The sequence below is a fragment of the Heliconius melpomene genome, chromosome 10 (genome assembly GCF_056956725.1).
Source record: "Heliconius melpomene rosina isolate 202511_hmr_F chromosome 10, ASM5695672v1, whole genome shotgun sequence".
Taxonomy (NCBI): Eukaryota; Metazoa; Arthropoda; class Insecta; order Lepidoptera; family Nymphalidae; genus Heliconius; species Heliconius melpomene.
The window spans coordinates 789,662-809,539 of NC_140398.1; the positions used below are offsets into that span (position 1 = coordinate 789,662).

Genomic DNA, 19,878 nt, shown 5'->3' on the forward strand with positions numbered 1-19,878 from the left:
GTTACTTTTTATTCTTTTTTTTTACTTTTATGTATATTTATGGATTTTGATAGAACTTATTGATAATTATTAAGCACTCGACTTTTACTAATATTAGAAATATTTGTAGTTAAATAAAAACATTTTTTTTCACATAATTCTAGTAGTAATAAAAAGCCTGACGTCGAATTCCGCCACATGCCATATCTCGAAAATAAGGAAATCCATGGGCAACGGAGGGTCTTAACATTAAGTTTCCTCTAGTCTAGAGTAAGTAAGTGTAGAATTACAAAATATTTTTTTTATTATTACTATTTATACCCACATATATGTAGTTGGTATATCAATTCTCATTTAAAAACTTTAAAACATGAGTATAAACGATTAATTCACTTTTAACTTCAAACTCTAGACCTCTAGTTAACTAAACATACGTCATCTCTTTTCGAAAACTGGAAACAAACTGTAGTTCCGCTACGTTTTTTCAATTAAATTATTTTTTTATGAATGAAACATGCTAATAGAATAGATTACATAATGATACAATTTTAATTTATGCTAATTAGTTTTTGTAATAAACATTTCGGAAACTCATTTTAAAAGAATATTTTAAAAGAGTTCTATGTATGGAATTGATATTTTTGATAACATGACTTGTTGAGTGACGGAACTTAACGCCACATTTTATTTTGTTGCTAAAGAGAGGATAAGAAAAAAAAATACTCCCCCGAATAGAAATCGTCACGTTATAAGAATTGAAGTCCCGGTCTCTTATTTTTATTCAAATTGCAAAATGTAAAGAAATGTGTAACATTAATGCCGCTATTTACTATTTATGAGATGTAACGCACAATCAACATGACGATAAACAAACATACTTTCAAAGTTTCTTAGTATTATTACTAAGATTTCTTGAAATCTAGATACATATGGGTGCATGATACATTTTACAAGTAAGTACCTATTAAACAAAATTTTGAGTTTTAGGTCGGAAATGGAGCATCTGATTAAATATATATATTTTTATTTTACGTATAATAAAAAATACCATAAAGTAAGTATACCATTAAAGTAGTGTACGATTCGTAAACATAATTGAAAATAATTTTTGCAGCTTTTTAAAAAAACATATAAAATAGGTGTAATTTCAGACGAAGATAAAATAAAAAAAATAAAATAGCAATTTCTCAACCTGAACTTTTTATTCTTCATAATTTCGTATAATATAACATTTCTTTACAAGTTAAATTTGAATCTGCAATTATTGAAATGTATGTATTTTTTTTTATTTCTTTTCGGTTGTATTAGCAGTATTATGAAATATAAATATCCAACCATCGAGACATTGTGTGGTTATAAATCAGAGAAAAGGGAAGAGAAATGAAAATAATTGAAGTATTAGTGTAATTACCGCGATTACCTAATAGTAAATAATATTTAACAGAATTAAACATAGCAGAGTTGGCAGAGAGAACCTGGAAAGCTAGTATTAAGACACTTCCGTTCCCACTATTCGCCGAATTCCAGAGTGGAAATCGAACCCTATCCTATATCTATCACGTTTACAGTCGCACACTTGTGCCCCTGCGCCACGACTGACCTCGTACCTATCTAAATCAATCCTATTAATTTCACAATTACTGCCATACTTCTAACTAAAAGTTAATTGCAATTAGCTAACTCTACCCTACGTAAGATGACTGGACAGTAGACGCACAGTCGACGTAAATCCCCCACTAATTTCTCAGTACTTCTACTTCGGATGTGTGCTTAACTGATGTCATAGTTTATTAGTGCTATATTCTCGTTACACATGCTTCACGTATTGGGTAATCGAGATGAAAATTAAATATTCATCATAATAGGCTTTTAGTAGGTATATTTGTATTATTAAAAAAAATATTAGCTTCATGCGGCAAACTAGTGATAAGACACTCCGTTCCCCATTTTCCGCCGAATTCTGGAGATATTGCATGTTGACTGGCGGAACTTAACGCCGCGCTTTGCCTCTACACCAGAGCGAAAAAATGAAAACATAAATGTAAATAAATATTTCATTTCCTCGAGTGAGAATCGAACCCACAACCACTCTCGTTTGGAGTCACAGTCAGTTAGGTTATCTAGTACAGTGAGTATACTAAATATGATTATTTAATTTACGATTTTTTTTCTTTCTGGTAATATAAAGCGCGGTGTTAAGTTCCGCCAAATCTATAGATAATGGAGAATAGAGTGATGCATGTTTTTTCATAGGTATATATCTACATGCCATTTCTAATTTTTAGTATTCATAATGCTCTATATATAATCAAGGTCATGTCAACAAAACAATGATATCATAGACATCTGTTTCAAATCTATGTATTAGTAATTTAACTAATAATTATTTAACTCTACGCATTTCAATTTTGCGTAGAAGGCGGAGAGTAGATAAAAATATGAGCTTAATGAATGCAGACGTTGTAGGTTCGAATCTCGCTCATCGAACAACGTATCTACATTTTTAATATGTATTAAGGTAATTTTGTCCAGTCGAGAAAAACTGCCGCTTAAGGTTCCGCAACGTTCCGTTACGTTCAATATCTCTAATTGAAAGAAAAACAGACAGGGAAGTGCTTTTTCTTTAGGTGTTTTCCAATAAATAATATAAAAAAGCAACAGAAGAAAACATAAGTTTTCACAGACATTGAATCCACGACCTTGGATCAAATAAAGAGCAACAACAAGGCACGTCATCACCACTGTGCCAGACGGTCGCCCTCCTTACATAACCCGCTAATACAATGCCAAGGCTGGATACTATAATAGATAATATTTAGGGGACATTTTATGTGATAAAATGTATCACAATTCATTTTCATATAAAGAAATATTTTTTTTATATTTTAAACTATATATAGAGGTTTTTTTTGCTTCATGCTGTATTCCGCATATAGCAGGGTAGGCAGAGAAAATCTAATGTTAAAACACTCCGTTACACTACCAGAGTGAGGAAATGAATATATTAAATACCAATGAGGTATTCCTATTATTATACCTCCGAGTGGGAATCGAACCTCAACCGCCACCTCTACAGACACGTTGTGCCGCTGCGCTGCGCCCCCACAACCTCATTAATAATATTTCTTTCAAAAATTTCATAAGTATATAAAATGTAAATAAAATTAAAGCGAAAATCCCAACTAAAATTTACTTTAGAAAGTTATTTACATATAAAAAGTGTGGTACATTTAAAAAAGGAGGCCGCGGGACTCGGCGGGAGAGCCATTTGTCACTAACCTAAATCAACAAACAGACAGATACAGATTATTTTATTTATGTTATGTTTTGTTTGTTCAAGGGAATCCATTGTGACATGTGCTTCAATTTAAAATTAAATATAACAGCTTATATTTGACTAAAGGTGGTTAGGGCTTGAATTTGGCTTGAAAAATTTTTTTAGGGGCCAGCCGTTTGATTCCCACTCAAGAAAAGAAATATTTTAATTGTTTCGTAGTAGTCCGTAAGCTGAGTTTTGTATTAGTGTGAGTGATCACCAAAAGTAGAGCCAGAAAACTACTTTTTCTTACCACGAAAATAAAATTTCTTATTAGTCTTCTATAATAAAAAAATTTATCAAATCATTTTTACTCTCGTTTCTGTCATGATTATGTTAATAACGATTAATAAGGTTGCACGGTAAATTACAAAAAATCATCGTGGTACAAAGAGACATAATCTGACTGCAATAATGGTAATAGCTTGAGAGAAATAAGTTATTTTTATTTTTCCACTCTAATTAAAACATAATGCGGTGTTCAATTACGCGAACCAATGCATAATGTCTTAGATTCAGTCAGAAAGTGGAGAATTTTTGTTTATGTGGTAAGATAAACCGCGCCATTTTACTTTTATACATACGATACAGGAAAAGAAGAAGAGTGACTGATCACTAAATACCTCCTATTGCACATAAATGCAAACACACGAGGATAAAACAAAACAAACGACTGTCCCAGCGTTTAATCCTTCCTGTAAAAAATTCGGTCAGACGCGACGTCGGGAAACGCGAAGCATTATATAATTGCAATGTTTCGATCCAAAACATTTCAGGTTGCGGATATACTACCTAATTTTTGCTTTCACTTATCGCATTTTAAACCTTTTATGGAAATTATAAAGTTCAAATTCGATTGAAATTATTTAGATTTGATACTTGTTTTTTGGGTATTTTATTTTTATCTTTAAGTTTAAAGTAATAGAATTGATTTTACCTTGTATTCAAAAAGCAGGGGTGCCAAATGTAGAGTTCGCGGCCCACTTTCGCCGTATCCGCTCAAAATGAGAGCGATGGGTCGTTATTATTCGGTTAATATGATTTTCGGTAATAGACCAGTGAGGCGGGATGACAGACTTGGTATAGGTTTTAAAATAATAACAAACATGGTTACACGAGTCTTAAATAATTAAACTTTTTTTTTCAAGTTTACGTTTTTGTATACGTTTATCATAAATAAAAGATATATTATATAGGTTCTATATATATTCTCTGTTTCAAATATCTCTACTTTACTACTGACCATTTCAGAAGATTTAAGTATTGAGAAAACAGATTCTAGAATTAGCCCGTTACAACAGACTCCACGACTTTTTGTGCATGCAAAAGGGGCTCAGTGCTAAGCTAAGACACTCCGTTTCCCATGCACCATCCAATTTTCGAGACTTTGCATATTGAAATCCTCGAAATAGAAATAAGAAATGCAGTATTAGGTGCTGCCATTCAATACACTATCAAGTTTCATATTATAGCTTAAATAGCCTTACACTGTGAGAAATTTTATATTCTTTTATAGTTTCACGCTTTATTTCGTACATCGCAGAGTAAGCAGAGGGAACCTGGGAACCTAATGTTAAGACATTCCATCCCCACTTTCCGCTGAATTCTGGAGGCATTGGAGTGGTAAACTAGTGACTCAACGCTGCTTTTTGCCTCATAACCAGAGCGAGGAAAAGAAAATATTAAATAATTCATTTCCTCAATTGTGAATCTAACTTACAACCTATAGCATCTACAATTGCATGCTTGTGCCCCTGCCTCACGACTGGCCCTATTTTTTTCTATGCCTTATCTTGGTAAAATTCTTTCACTATATCACTTTATGAATACTTTGAAAGTGATATCGTAATTTTTCTTATAACAATTCCAAAAGTCCAACAGTGAACTCTCTTGTAACTCAAACAAAATTTCTATGTGGATCTTTAATAAGTATACATTTCGTGTGTGTATAACCTTTTTCTATCTCCTAATACTTTTATATCACCTTGCGACTATATTTATATCAGACTAAATTTACCTGCGGCTTCGTCCGCTTAACCAAGCGAAAATAACTAGCAGTTGGGGTGCTAGCTTTGCTTTTTTATTATTTTTTTTAGCTTCACATCTTTTGCATATACTACAGTAGGCAAAGGAAACCTAGTGTTAAGGCTCTTTTTCTTCACTTACCGCCCAATTCCGATCCATTGCGTATCAAGTGACCAAACCGAACACTTACTACTTAATAACAAATTAATGAAAATAACACAGTCACACACAAACAGTCATAAAACGTAAGCCCTTAATCGAATTTTATATCTTTCTTCCTTCTGGCCTCTGCTTGCAATTTTGCTTTCAATATATCAATTTGACATTGATATCTCTGGTATATGGGTCAAGTTGGCTGAATGGCCGTCGTTGAAAGTCATGTTTATTACTCTATGTTATTATTACCTATATAAACATTAATATGTGTGGCGTCATTACTGTGGAGGGTGGTTTTGGGTTCGATTTTTATTAGAAGTTTTTTCTTTTTTTTTCAGCTTCACGCTGTAGTACGCGTATAGCACTGCAGACAGAGGATATCTAATTAGACATTCCGCTCCGTAAGTACTGCCTGGTTTTCGTGACATGTGTTGTGTGGTGGAACTCAACGCCGCGATTTGTCTGGTCAAAATAATTTATTTTACGTTTACAGTCAGATGGTGCGCCGTTGTGCCAGCGTTCAACGGCCTCCTGCACATAGGAGAGTAGGCAGGATCCTTACCCAGTGTCAAGAAACTCTTTTCTGAGTTCCTTTTAAGCCATTTCCATTCTCCACTTTCCACCCCATTCTGAAGTCATTTCGTGTTGAGGGGTGAAACTCTCTTAACTCTGTAATTTCCATTTAACCTAAAGTGACCACACGTTCATCTCTAATAAGATAGCGCATATAAAACTATTATTTACCACTAATTTCTTAACATTAGATTTGAATCGACGACCTCTGGCAACATCTCAGCCAACGGAACAGTAAAGTCATTGTTACAGACACGTCTGGAACACTTTTATAACCATACATCAATTTGAGGATATCTCGACGCGGTCGTTTAAGTTTCGCTAAGGCCGAGATACATAGGTCATTTCCAACTGACAGTCGGCAGTGAGGTGTTTTGATTGATTCATAATAAAATATTGTTCTATATTTTAATATGCCTGTAGGTATGTGGCTTCTAAAAACACTTTGTAAGCTGTAAGCGCGACAATTGTGGGTTCTGTTCTCAATCGGGGGAATGCATTATCTTGTCTATAGATCTGGTAACAAAGCGCGGCGTTGAGTTATGCAACTTTACAAGCAATGTTGTGAAAAAAACAAAGTGTCCGTCTTATCACTAGGCTTGAGCTCCCTTTGCTTATCTTTCTATTGGCGGCATACAGTGTGTAGCTAAAAAATTAAAGCTTTAATTTTGTTTTATCTCCACTTATCGTCTGCTCTATGGGATAGTTGTATCCAACATTTTGCATACAGATATTTATAGCTTTGTAATATACAACATATTAATAAAGAAATGGATCGGAATCCACTTCCATCTCATTCAACCAAATACATCTTACTAATGACAATGAATTTTTCTAACATAATGCTTTTATTAAATTCAAACAAAATAGGTGAACTGGAGTGTCAAAACCATGCAATTGCACTAATTGCAAGATAATGCAGACGAAGCCGCGGGCAGCCACTAGTAATAACAAAAAAGTAAAAGTAATAAAAGACAAACGTACTCGATTACAATGGACACAGCATTTAGTCAAGCACCCTATGTTAAGGACTTTCGCTAAAATTACACTATTGTGGACCTACCCTATCGTAGAATAGGGTGAGTATGGTATTAATAACTTTAAATATTGATAATAACGCATAGCATAGCATTTAATATCTCTAAAATAATATAATAGACAAAAAAGGTATTCCATAACATTAGGTTTTTTTGCCAATTAAAATAAATTTTATATTACCTATTTAATAGTTAAAGCTTCAGGTAATGTAATTTTGTATTACTTTTCATGAAACTAAAACTACTAATGCTTATTTTATTACAACTAAATTTAAAATTATTGTTATTTCTCAGTAATATTACTTTTTTTTACTTATTCCATTCCGTCCTGCTTAAGAAATATGGTCGCCCTATTCAAAGGATTCCCTTACAATATCTATATATATAAAAGGACTTGTCCTCACTGACTGAGGTAAGACGCACGCACAGCCGTAACCGCTGATGCTAGAAACGTGAAATTTGGACAGATGTTTACTTTTGTAATCTGGACATCCACTAAGAAGGGATTTTGAAAAATTTTAACCCTAAAGGGGTGAGATAGGGGTTGAAAGTTTGTATGGAAAAAAATTTAAATCGGCACCGATTTTTATAAAATTTGAAATTTAGATTTTTAAAAGTATTTAATTGAATACGTGTTTCATCGTTTTCTAGAATTCTCCCCCTAAGGGTGCAAATAAGGGGTTGAAAGTTTGTATAGGTTTTTTTTAAATCGTCACCAATTTTTATAAAATTTGAAATTCAGACTCCTAAACGTATATAAATAAACACATGTTTCATGGTTTTCTAGAATTCACCCCCTAAGGGTGCAAATAAGGGGTTGAAAGTTTGTATAGGTTTTTTTTAAATCGTCACCAATTTTTATAAAATTTGAAATTCAGACTCCTAAACGTATATAAATAAACACATGTTTCATGGTTTTCTAGAATTCACCCCCTAAGGGTGCAAATAAGGGGTTGAAAGTTTGTATGGGAAAATTCTTAAATCGCCACCGATTTTTATAAAATTTGAAATTTAGACTCTTAAAAATATTTCATTGAACACATGTTTCATGGGTTATTAGAATTCACCCTTAAATACGCAAGCGAAGCTGCGCGCGTCCGCTAGTATTCTATAAAAAACCTGCACCTGGCGCTCGCGTGCCCTTTATGCATTTTTTTATATTTTTGAAACGTATAACTAATCTAAATAAGTATTGTTGCCAATTCTAAATACTCTATGATAATATTTATTTAACTTTTTTTTGGATTTACTACTATAAATGTTTATTTTGTTAAACTATTTAAATTTTATTATTTACTAGTATAAATTCGTGTCCAATTTATTTGTAATAATATTTTCTATCAACTTTATGTTGAATAACTTCAAAAAGTGCTTATTAGAATATTTTTGTTTTGATTTTATGAACAAGAAATTAGAGGCCAGTCAGGACGCAGGGGCACACGCGTGCGCTACTAACAGGTGTGGGTTCGATTCCGCTCAAGGAAATGATATGTTTAATATCTTTATTTCCTCGCTTTCGTAATGTGCCAAAGCGCGGCGTTGAATGCCGCCATTCAACTCGCAATGCCTTCATAATTTGGCGAAAAGGGGGAAACGAAAGTGTCTTAATGGGAACGGAGTATACTAACACTAGGTTTCTGGGTTCCTTCTACCTACCCTGCTGCGTGTTATATGATTCGCCTTTTCAGAGCGAAAAAGAAAATAAAATTTACTTAAATCATTCCTCATGAAAGTCGAACCCACGATGCTGTCCCACTACGTCATGACGGCAGCTTTAAGCTGAATTCCGCAAAATGACCTCAATACAAAAGATACACCACGTGTCGCCTTTAAAACGTGAAATAACAAATTCACCAAAATAAACATTTCACACATTAGGAAATAAAAAAAATGACTGACAAATCTATTAACAGGGAAATTTAATTACGCCTTTAAATTTTTTAGCTTCACTGTGTATTACACGTAACAATATTGGTAGAGGGCACTTATTGTTAAGACACTCCGTCCCCATTAGGACACTTCCGTTCCCCACTCTCCGTCGACTTTTCGAGGCAGTGCGTGTTGAGTGACGAAACTCTACGCCGCAACCGACCTTATATCGATATGTAAACAACTTTATAATCATTACCTATGTATAACACACCAACATGCTAGTAGGTACTTGTAAGATCAATATCCTATGAACATTACTAATATACCTATAGATACCTATATATTTTAATATATTAAGCAAATTGAGCCTTTATCGATTTTTAATAAGGTCTATATTCCGATAATAGAATACAATAAATTGACTACATAGAAGATGCATCCGCGATAAATGAATTTGCTATCTTGAGAATTGAGATACGTATTACTTTTATTGAGTGTGTTAAGAGGAAAAGTGTTATCATTATTTATATTTTTTTAATAATAATACATTTGCCAGTCGAGGGGCGGAATTTAACGCCGCGCTTTGCCTTGTTACCAGAGCGAAGAAGTGACCATACTGAAAATTTCAATAGGAACAAATTCAATTTATTAACAAACTGAAAAAACATTCGAACTTAAGACTTTAAAATTATAAAAAAATATACCTAAGTATTTTCCTATTTATAAAGCCAATATGAACTATTAAATAAGATGAATTAATTTTCGAAGTCACTGTACTTGATACCTCGTTAGTACCTCGGGGCTAACATTTGTATCATTCCGCTTATCAAAACAGCTTTACGTCTTAATTTGATGTTAGGAGTTTAGAACCGTGCTTTATATTTGCCTTCTCTCACTTATTATTGTGATAAGGAGCGATAGCAAAAAAAATATTTTTTTACTTAAAAATTTGACAATGTCGGATTGCTGTTTTTTATTATTTGTTGTTCTGGATATACAAGCAGTTTTTTTTTTATTTTCAGAGTTGTGAAATATTTTTTACTCCCATCAGTCGCACCACCTAAAGACATTAACAAACACAACAATTAAAACTGATTCTTTGAGTTGATATCACTTTGCGTAACCAACTCAAAGACATCCTGTAAAAAACTACCGAAATCTCTGTGCGATATATGCGTGATATATACAAGGCAACGGCCAAGTCGCAAAGTTGAACACTTTAAAATTGATATTCATAAAGTAAAATATGCAATTGCTGACGTTACAAGATAAAGTGAGCTAGCAATACGATTTAGTAGACACGCCCTTTAGTTGGATAGATAATAATGTAACTTGAAAGGTGCATGTTCGATTTAATTATATTTTTTTATTTATAACTAACTAAGAATGTAAAAGGAATATTTGTGTTATTTATCCATAGTTTTTATTAGCTCTCGCAAGGTCAAATGTATCTAAATAAGAATTATGTATGATGCCCGACTCATTGTAGTGTTCAAAGTAAGTCTATTCTCAGGGTTACATAAAAATTATAGGTTTCCTCAATAAATATATTATTCAACAAAAAAAGCTTTATTCAACTTCCTGAGCTTAGCGCGCTCACCCACTCTTCAGGTTAATAATAATGAAATCTAAAAAGAAATTAAATCTAATATCATTTTTTCTTTAAATAAAAAGAATTAGTTTCAGGTGATAATGTCCGCTTTCTATCTGAAATAGTCACAGACAAATTCACACACACACACGCACACAGACTTTAAGGGTTAAAATTGAGTGATTGATCTCTAAAAATAAGTGAAAAGAAAAAAATATGACATATTATTTATTTCTCTACATATTACTCTGGGCCCTTCTCCGTTACCCCTTCCCCTGGGCCCTGCTTATCCTCTGCAGATGCACTTTCAACGGATGATGAGGATGGCTCAGAGGTTTCTGATTCTGTGGCGTTGTACGCCCACCCTTCTACTTCAAATTTGTATAGACTTGTAAAGGTTAAAACTGGCACAGATACCTGATAACAATCATTGATATTTTAAACATTTTTTAACTGTTTTTTATAGCTTCCCGCTGTATCCTGCTAATATCTGGGTAGGCAGAGGGAAAAAGGAAGAGTGAATTCTGGAGGCACTGCGTGTTAAGTGGCAGAACTCAACGCCGCGGTTTGCCTCAACACCAGAGCGAAGAAGTGGAAATATAAATTTAGATAAATATTTCATTTCCTCAATTCAATCAACTCAATTCCTCGGGATCGAACCGTCATGAACCAAGAACTGAACTGAACTAAAAAAAGAAAATTATCTTTTTCTTTAGATATAGCATGTTTTTTTAAAAAAAAGACGAGATGGTTATAGATACGATTCCGACCCGAAGAACTAAACATTTTTTTTTTTAAAACTTCTCGGTCTAGTAACACAAAACTAAACATTGAAAAGCATTGAATAGCGAAAAATTGAAAAAACAGAGAGTCTTGACACTAGGTTATCTCTCTCTACCCCGCTACGCCCGCTATATGGGATACACTCACTCTAACTTCAGGGGTATCCAATTGCCAAACTCTTGGCTGTCCCATTTGATAAGGCATTCCTACTTTGACACAAATTATAAGCGTGTCGCGGGCGGCGTTGATCTGTAACCAATACAATAGTTTTACTGTAGAGATAGCGTTTAAATACTATAAAAGGAGAAAAAGTTGCGTGACAAGTTCACCACCTATTAGACGTACCTCTTGTATATTTTAGTTTGCGAAACTATAACTTTAATATATTTTCTTACAATCGCTTCATAAATAAAAAAAAGTTATGTCAATTTAAATTATGTAGTTCGACAAATTTGCAAATTTCCGTAACAGTTATTTTATTTATACGCAGGGGGCCCACTAGTATACAATACGAACCTTCTTTACAGACCAATAGGACTGTATTCAATGTTAGTAAATTCCATTTCTAGCCTAGACAAAACTGAAAACCTACTTAAAAATATGTTAAACAACAACTTACTAACAAAAACTTACTTCCAAATAGTACGTCAAAGTTGTAAACGTGACAGGCTTAACTTGAAATACTTCATGGTAGAAGCGGAATATGTCATTTGCAGCGTCACCGCGGTCTGAACAGCGAAGACCTCCCATCCACCAGTGGCCGACCCAGCGGTGACCGACGACGTCGTAGAGAGACGCGCGGGGCATTACGTAGCCTTCAAATTTAAAGGTTAATATTTGTTACATTTGTTAGTATTTGTTATTCACGGTGTATCCCGCATAGATCGGGATAGCCTGAGTCTCCTCGCACCGCCTGGCGCAATGGTGCAACAGCACAGTATCTGTTTGTAAATGTGATAGTAGTAGTAGGGTCGATTCATACTACGGAGAATGAATGAATTGTAAGGAGACAAAGTACCGCGTTGAGAAGTACAACTCAAAATACAATGCATCGAAAAATTGGGCGATGCGTACGAGCGGAGTGTTTTAACACTAGGCTCCCCTGTCTACAAAACCAAAAATCTTAAATATTACCAAAAGGATCGTCCTTAGCAAAAGCACCAACAGCCTTGCCGGTGATGGCCGCGGTGATCCACGACACGTACGGGTGCAGCAGCAGGTGTCGCGGGGGCGGCGGCGGGCGGCGACGGCGTAGCGGGTCGAGGCAGGGGGAACCTCCTATTATATGTGGAAATTTAGTGCCTTTTTTTTTTTCGTCCAATTGTTCGTTTCTACGTGCTTCACGCTATATCCTACATATAGCAGGGTAGGAAAAGAGAATTTATTACGTTTTGAAAAACTGCATGTTGAGAAGCGAAAAGCTGCGACTTGTCTTGTTATCAGAGAGGAAATAGAAATAATTGTTTCCCCCGCGTCAGAAAAATTAAGAAGTTGGTGATTATCATTTGGTCCTATATACCTACTTCACACACTTCACAACTAGTAAACACAAAGACATATTATTATAAATATCTAACTTTAATGTAATAATTTCAAAAGCTACCTTGTGCTAAAGCCACGATAGACCAATGGCCGGTGTGCTCGTGGACGAGACTGGGCGACCCGGAATGGAACCCGCACCCCGTTGTGCAAGCGATACGGTTATTTAGCATACCAGATGTATTCTAATTGAAAAAAAGTATTTTACTTATTTATACAACAAGGACATCTACTAACGTCCTGACGTCAATAATCAGTTTCTTAATTATTTTTTTTTGTAATATTTAAAACTAAGCTTATAAAAGTCATAGCGCCTATTTTTTTGTACCCATAGAGCATGAAAATATAGCATATATCAAAAGAGTTTTCCCATTTCAGATTTAAAGACGCTAAATACCAAAATTCATATGTCTATGCCACATCATGTCTACATGCAACTTCTAAAGAATACACGATAAGTTAAAAATATATTTATCCAAGTAAGAATCGAATCTACGACCTTTACATAAATAATGACTAGATTCGAAGTGTGACTTACGAAGCGTTCCGGTTTATCATATAAATAACAAAGCTCGCGAGGCAGCAAGTGGAGGCGTGATACTTCTTTCTCTTCATCTACAAAATCTCTTGGAACATCTATAAATATAATGAGAATTAATTCTATATAAGATATTATTAATTGAATAAATAAATTGAGGCCAGCGTTTTTGAGAGGGATATAACGTGAAGCTAAAATAATAAAAAACATAAGCCCACAGGACAGCGTGTGGTGAGCTGTTGGGCAGTGGCGATCCTACGAACCAGAGACCTTCGGAGGGGAATTGTAATCTATTCCCTATTCCCAGTAGGTGGCTTGTCTTGATTGGCCGGCAGAGTGCAGCACAAGAGCTATATGCTCGAATGTGGAAGTAAAACTGCTCAACCGGCCCCTTACGTGTTGGATCTGTGTCCGCAAGCAAGACTTCCAAAAGAGTAGGTTTATTAGACTCGAGATCCTCGGGAAAAGAATCAAATAATAATAGCAAATTATATTAAAAACTCACCGCTTACAAAGTCGACGTGAAATATCTTTTCAGTAGTCATCTTGCCGGTTTTCCCTATTAGAAAATTTTTAAATGGCAAACAAGCTGGCACCATGTATTCTATAACAATTGAATATATATTACGTATATTATAAAGCTGAATCATTTGTTTGGTTGTATTCGAATGAAATATTTTCGTCGTGGGAATCATCGTTTGATAAAAATTATTAGATTATTGGTTTTTTTTTCTTGGTTTACGCTTTACCCGCACATAGTATGGTATGCGGAGGGAACTTGGGAACTTAGTGTTAAGACACTCTAGACTCTTCCATTCCCCATTTTCCGACGAATTTTGATTCATTGTGTACGGTGTGTTGTTATGTGGAAGAACGCAACTTTGCCTTGCCTCGACAACAGGGCGATTCCTATTTCAGAAAATGAAAACATTAAATATTTCATTTCCTCGAGGGGGGCTTACCTAAAACCTGGCGCGACCTCTATATTATTATATTCGATTAAAATAATTTTCTTCTTTTTATTTTCATTTCTTATCTCCTCTCTGACAAGACAAGCCGTAATCTCTCCACTTTTAATAAACAACATCTTTAAAATAAGAATTTAAGACGGATTTTTCCCTATCTTATTATAATACAAAAAATAACTTAAAACTATCCAATTTTTATCCAACCTAGGTAATACAAATGTAGCTTACTAGATTTCACAGGCGTAATCAATTTCAACAACGCAATACTAGTTTTTACACCAAAATGCTTGAACTCAGGGTGTAAAAGGACATCGGCTATGGGCATTAACAGGACTGCAGGCTCACACTCCATTCCATCTGCTATTTCTTTTAATGTTAGTTTACACTCTTCTTCATCTCTTTCGTAGTCACCAAAGACTATGTTACCTCTGGAATATAGAATAAACATTATCAGCTTCTCGTTCACACTCTGTTCTCTAATTTTCCAATGAATATGTAAAAAAGTTCCCCTTTAAGACACTTCCGTTTCCCACTTTAATTAATTATTTACGTAGGTAAAATTATTATTTACCATTTAAAATATTTATATTAAAACATGTCTGTTCCGGTAGCACATGTTTCCACCAGATTTATCGAAAAATAGGAATCAACACCGTGATAAATCACTTCGATTCCTACCGGCTTCTCTTCATCACATATGTATCTTTATTACAATTACAAAAATAAAAATGATACTTACAAAGCATATTCATCTGGTATATGAGCGGCATCTACCGCTGTACAGATGGCAAACTGTCGACTGATGAGCACCACTCTTGGCACCCTGAAGTAGTGTGGGGTGCCGTTTTTTACTAAAAAAATATAAATATGAAAATAGAAATAATACGAGCTCGTTATCTCGTATATTATATGTCAAGTGTAACTAAGTGTCAAGGCACTCCGTTTCCGCATTCCACCTCTCTTCATAGCATTGCATCTTGAGTAGCAAAATTCTTCCTATACTGCAATACTTATATTCTCATCAATTAAATACATTATATTAAATTTAGTCCAATGTTCTTAGCCGGGGAACGTATTTTTCTTGGTGTTCAGCGTTTTTTCCACGCAGGCAGAGGGAACCTAGTGTTAAGATATTCCGTTAACCCGCTCAATGCCGCGCTTTGCCTCGACACCAGAGCGAAGATATGAAAATATAAATAAAAAATTAAAAGAAAATCAAATCAGCTTCACGCTGTATCCCGCACACAACAGGGTAGGCAGAGGAAACCTAGTGTTAAGACACTCTGTTCCCCACTTACTGCCGAATTCTGGCATTGCGTGTTGAGTGGCAGAACTCAACGCCGCGCTTTGCCTTGACACTAGAGCGAAGAAATGGAAATATAAACATAAATAAATATTTCAGTTCCTTGAGTGGCGATCAAACCCACAACCGTCGAGTTTGACACTCACACCCTTGTGCCGCTGGGCCACGACGGCCTCAAATATAAATTTAAATAAATATTTTATTTCTATTATCCCTCGAGTGGGGATCGAACCCACAACCACCGATTTTGCAACACTTTCTGCCCCTGCGGCCACGACTGGCCTTTTTTCCATCTTTTATTTGCTGTTATTTTATAATTCCATACCATGTATGTATTGTAAAGCACCGAGCCAAGTAAACTGTAGGTCAGTGAGCGTCCCTTCGTCTGGATCGGCGCTGGGGTCATCGTGGCAGTCGAAGAACTGACACCATATCGTATATGCTAACCAATAAAAAATAATTTAATAATAATTTTTCATATTTTGCATTTTTTATTTGTTAAGGAACATAGAAAGAACCTAAATAATGATTCTCCGCTTTCTACTTTTTTAGATGCTTGAGGTAACTGACTGCAGATAAAATGGGTGACATCGAAAGATTAACCGAAAAGATTTGCACTTGATTGTAGCCTTTCTCAATAAATGGACTATTTATCAAAATAATATAAATTTGAACCAGTAGTTGTAAAACATAATATTTTTTTTAATATTTATTATAAAGGCCCCATATGTTATATATTTTATATACATATTTACAGCGAACTGTGTGCTTGTTAAACATGTCGCGCAGTACGGCTAACACTCTCAAATGTAATTACAAACGTGTATACTAATTAGTAACTGGCGTCTGTTCACTTGGTGACATGATATCGAAGAACACATACATATATATGCACTTATGACATACTTAACAGAAGTGATAATATCACTAGATTCCCTTAATTTATTTAATAATCACTCAACTGCATCACGCATATAGAAAAGTAGCTGAAAAGACCTAGAAACACCCTCTACTCTCCATCCCAATTCGGGACATTATGTATTTAGTGGCGAAACTCTACGTTACACATTGTCTATTTAAAAGAGCGCGAAAATAAATATAAGTCAGTTCCCTCACCGAACAGACTCTCAAATTGGAATAGATAGTGGCAAACGGAGTGTTTTAACACTGAATTTCCTTTATCTACCACGCTATATGCGGGATATAGCGTGAATCAAAAAAAAATATTTTGAAATATTATTATATTCCACTCTGAAGTGTTACAGATTTGTATACAGAGTTAGTGTTAATTAGGTGCAAAAGTAATTAGGACTCACATCTCAAAACGAGCAAGAACACGACGCACCACATTTGTAACCTGAAACAATTAAGACATTCGACGCATTTGTTTGGTCTTTCTTCTTTGAAAGTATGCTTGTATAAGGACGTCTGCAAACGAATTGGAATTGTAAAAAAAAAGTAATATATTTTTGCTTTTATTTATCAGTCTTCTAATGTTATTTTAAAGTTGCCTGACTATAATAAAGGTTCATATATTTCGTATTCGATATATGTCGTGGCGCAGGGGTTATTTAATATTTTCATTTCCTCACTCTGATAAGGAGGCAAGGCGCGGCGTTGAGATTCGCCATTCAACGCGGAATGTCTCAAGAGTTCATTGGAAACTGCTGAGTGATCATAGTGTTTAAACACCAGGTTCCCAAGTATTCTCTGCTTACCCTGCTTTGTAACATACAAAATACTTTTTTCTTTGTAACATAATAGATAATACCACATTTCATTATATATGGTATTACAAATGACTATGAAAATACAATGTAATTTGTTCAGCAAAGATAATTGGTCATTTAAGCTAAATACATAACACATTTTACTATCAGAAACTCCAGTAACAAATCACAATCCAGTTATACAACACGAGACACGGAAACTTATTTTACTATCGCCAGTTTTAGATGAACGATACATGTAAGGAAGTGGACATAAATTATTATAAATTATTCGATATATTAATAATAATTTTAAATAGTGTATATAACCTAATAAGGAAAATAAGACATCTTGTTAATAATTGTTCAGAAGCTTTCACGACAGTTCTGTTTAAACCGTTACATTTCTATCCCTTCAGTAGAGGTAAAATAGTAAACAGAGTAACGTGAGTCACTATCTCTCTACCTAATTAATTATAGATAGAAATGCTGCATACATGTATACTTGTACTCTATTACACTATATTAATAAAAGATTTTAAAAAAATGTGTATGTACATTGAATATTTTTGCGTGAAAACAATGTAGAGGGATGTAAAAACACTAATAGAATATACATCTACGATTTATTCTCGAACGATTTTTTTATCTAGCCGTCTGGCTGTGTTATAGTAAACTATGTATAAAAAAAAATACAATAGAGAATTATTTTAATTTCTAAATAAATGTTACACCTATTGTGTTCTTCTCTTAGAACGAAAACGTTCTGTTATCGAAAGCTTTGTATATATATTTGCAAGATAAGTATCGGAACAACTATATTGTCACGGCCTCGATATAAATTAAAGCGACGTTGTTAGAGTATTATGTTATTATGCATAAATATTGATATGTCGGTACTAAATATATTTAGAAAGTTTTAAGGTGTAATTCTAGCAAGAATAAATCTCTGAGAATATATAACGCAATATTTAGATTTTATTATGTAAAGATATCTATCGTTCTTTGTTCTTTACATTAGAAAAAAAAATATCAAAGTTGAGGCCGTCGTAGCGCAGCGGATCTGCTTCTAACTGTAAACACGAAGGTTGTGGGCTCAATTCCAACTCGGAAGAATAATTATTTGAACGAAGTCTACAAAAGAAATGTATGTGGCAGAGAAATTAAAATACTTATTGTGTGTGTACAATAAGTGCATAATATACTAGCGACAAAAATAGAATATTCATCAAGTATTGCGTGGAAATGGAGCAAACATCCATCCTCATAAACTGGAACATCTAAGTTAATTTTTTTAGCAATTTTCATAGGGTAGGATATTAATATTATAAATAAATTACTAGGATAGTAGGATTAAATAAAAATATGTCAATGTCAAACGATCTACCAACCAAATCTTTATTTATTAGACATTAACAACAGCATAATTAAAAAATAAAATATAACGAAAAAAATTAAAAGTATAAAAAAATATATTTACAGTGTCTATAAGCGGCCTTAACGGGAGTAACGTGTGCTTTCTGTGAAATACAAGCGGCGCGAGATATTGAAGTTAGTTTGTACAGATATGTGTGTGAATAATGCAGGTAAACTGAAAGTGTAAAACACCTATGCGGCATAGTAATGGTGGGCAGACGGTAGTTACAGATTCCAATTCCCTTATATTTTTTTCACCTTCACGCTGAATCACTCTTATAGCAGGGTAGGCAGAGGGAACCCGGGAATTCAGTGTTAAGACACTCCATTCCCATTAAAATACTCCATTCCCCACTTTCTGCTGAATTGTGGAGGCATTGCGTGTTGAGTGGCATAACATTAGAGCGAATAAAGCGAGGAAATTAAATTATTAAACATTTCATTCCCAGAATCGAATCTACACCCTGTCGCGATTTCAGCGGGCACTGTGTCACGACTAACCACGACTAGCCAAGCTAGCAATAACGAATATATTATGTATTTTCTGCAATATAGACAAAAGATCGATATATGTATATAGCTTTTGTGATAGATTTCGATAGATGGTTTAATTAAATTATTCAAACTAAGCTTACAATATGTACACTAAAATTAAGTACGTTTTAAATACACATACTAATATACAATAAATAATATCTACAATATAAACTCGTATAGATGTCTTAAAACAGTAAGAGCACAAAAAAAATAAAATAATAGAAGTAATTCCCCCCGCCGGGCTTTGAACCTAGCAGTACAACTGCATCATTTATTTCAATTTCACAAATGAACGTCTTAGATACGTCTAGACTTGCATATAAAATGATTTTTTATCCAATCACTAGTAACCTACATATATTGGCAGTGGGATAGAGGAAGAGGCAATTGTTTTCTCGAGTGTCCTTTTATACATATACAACGTACTTATATATACAGTCTTGTCATTCAAAGTGTCTGTCACACCACCTAGTTTATAATGGCTAATAGTTATTACTAAATTTGAGGCCGTCGTGGCGGTGTGAGACAGGCTCTGA

The 19,878-nt window shown here is 34.2% G+C and overlaps 1 protein-coding gene across 1 annotated transcript; it reads right to left on the reverse strand.

Moving 5' to 3' along the window:
- Positions 1-10,786: 10,786 nt before the first annotated feature.
- Positions 10,787-16,138, reverse strand: LOC146535072 (uncharacterized; the record flags this gene model as incomplete). The annotated part of the gene is made up of 10 exons (XM_085192103.1): positions 10,787-10,966; positions 11,480-11,581; positions 11,966-12,147; positions 12,467-12,610; positions 12,936-13,056; positions 13,410-13,507; positions 13,915-14,013; positions 14,606-14,805; positions 15,117-15,228; positions 16,006-16,138. Coding segments are annotated over 10 exons (1,365 nt in total), but the record flags the coding sequence as incomplete, so codon positions are not given.
- Positions 16,139-19,878: the final 3,740 nt, after the last annotated feature.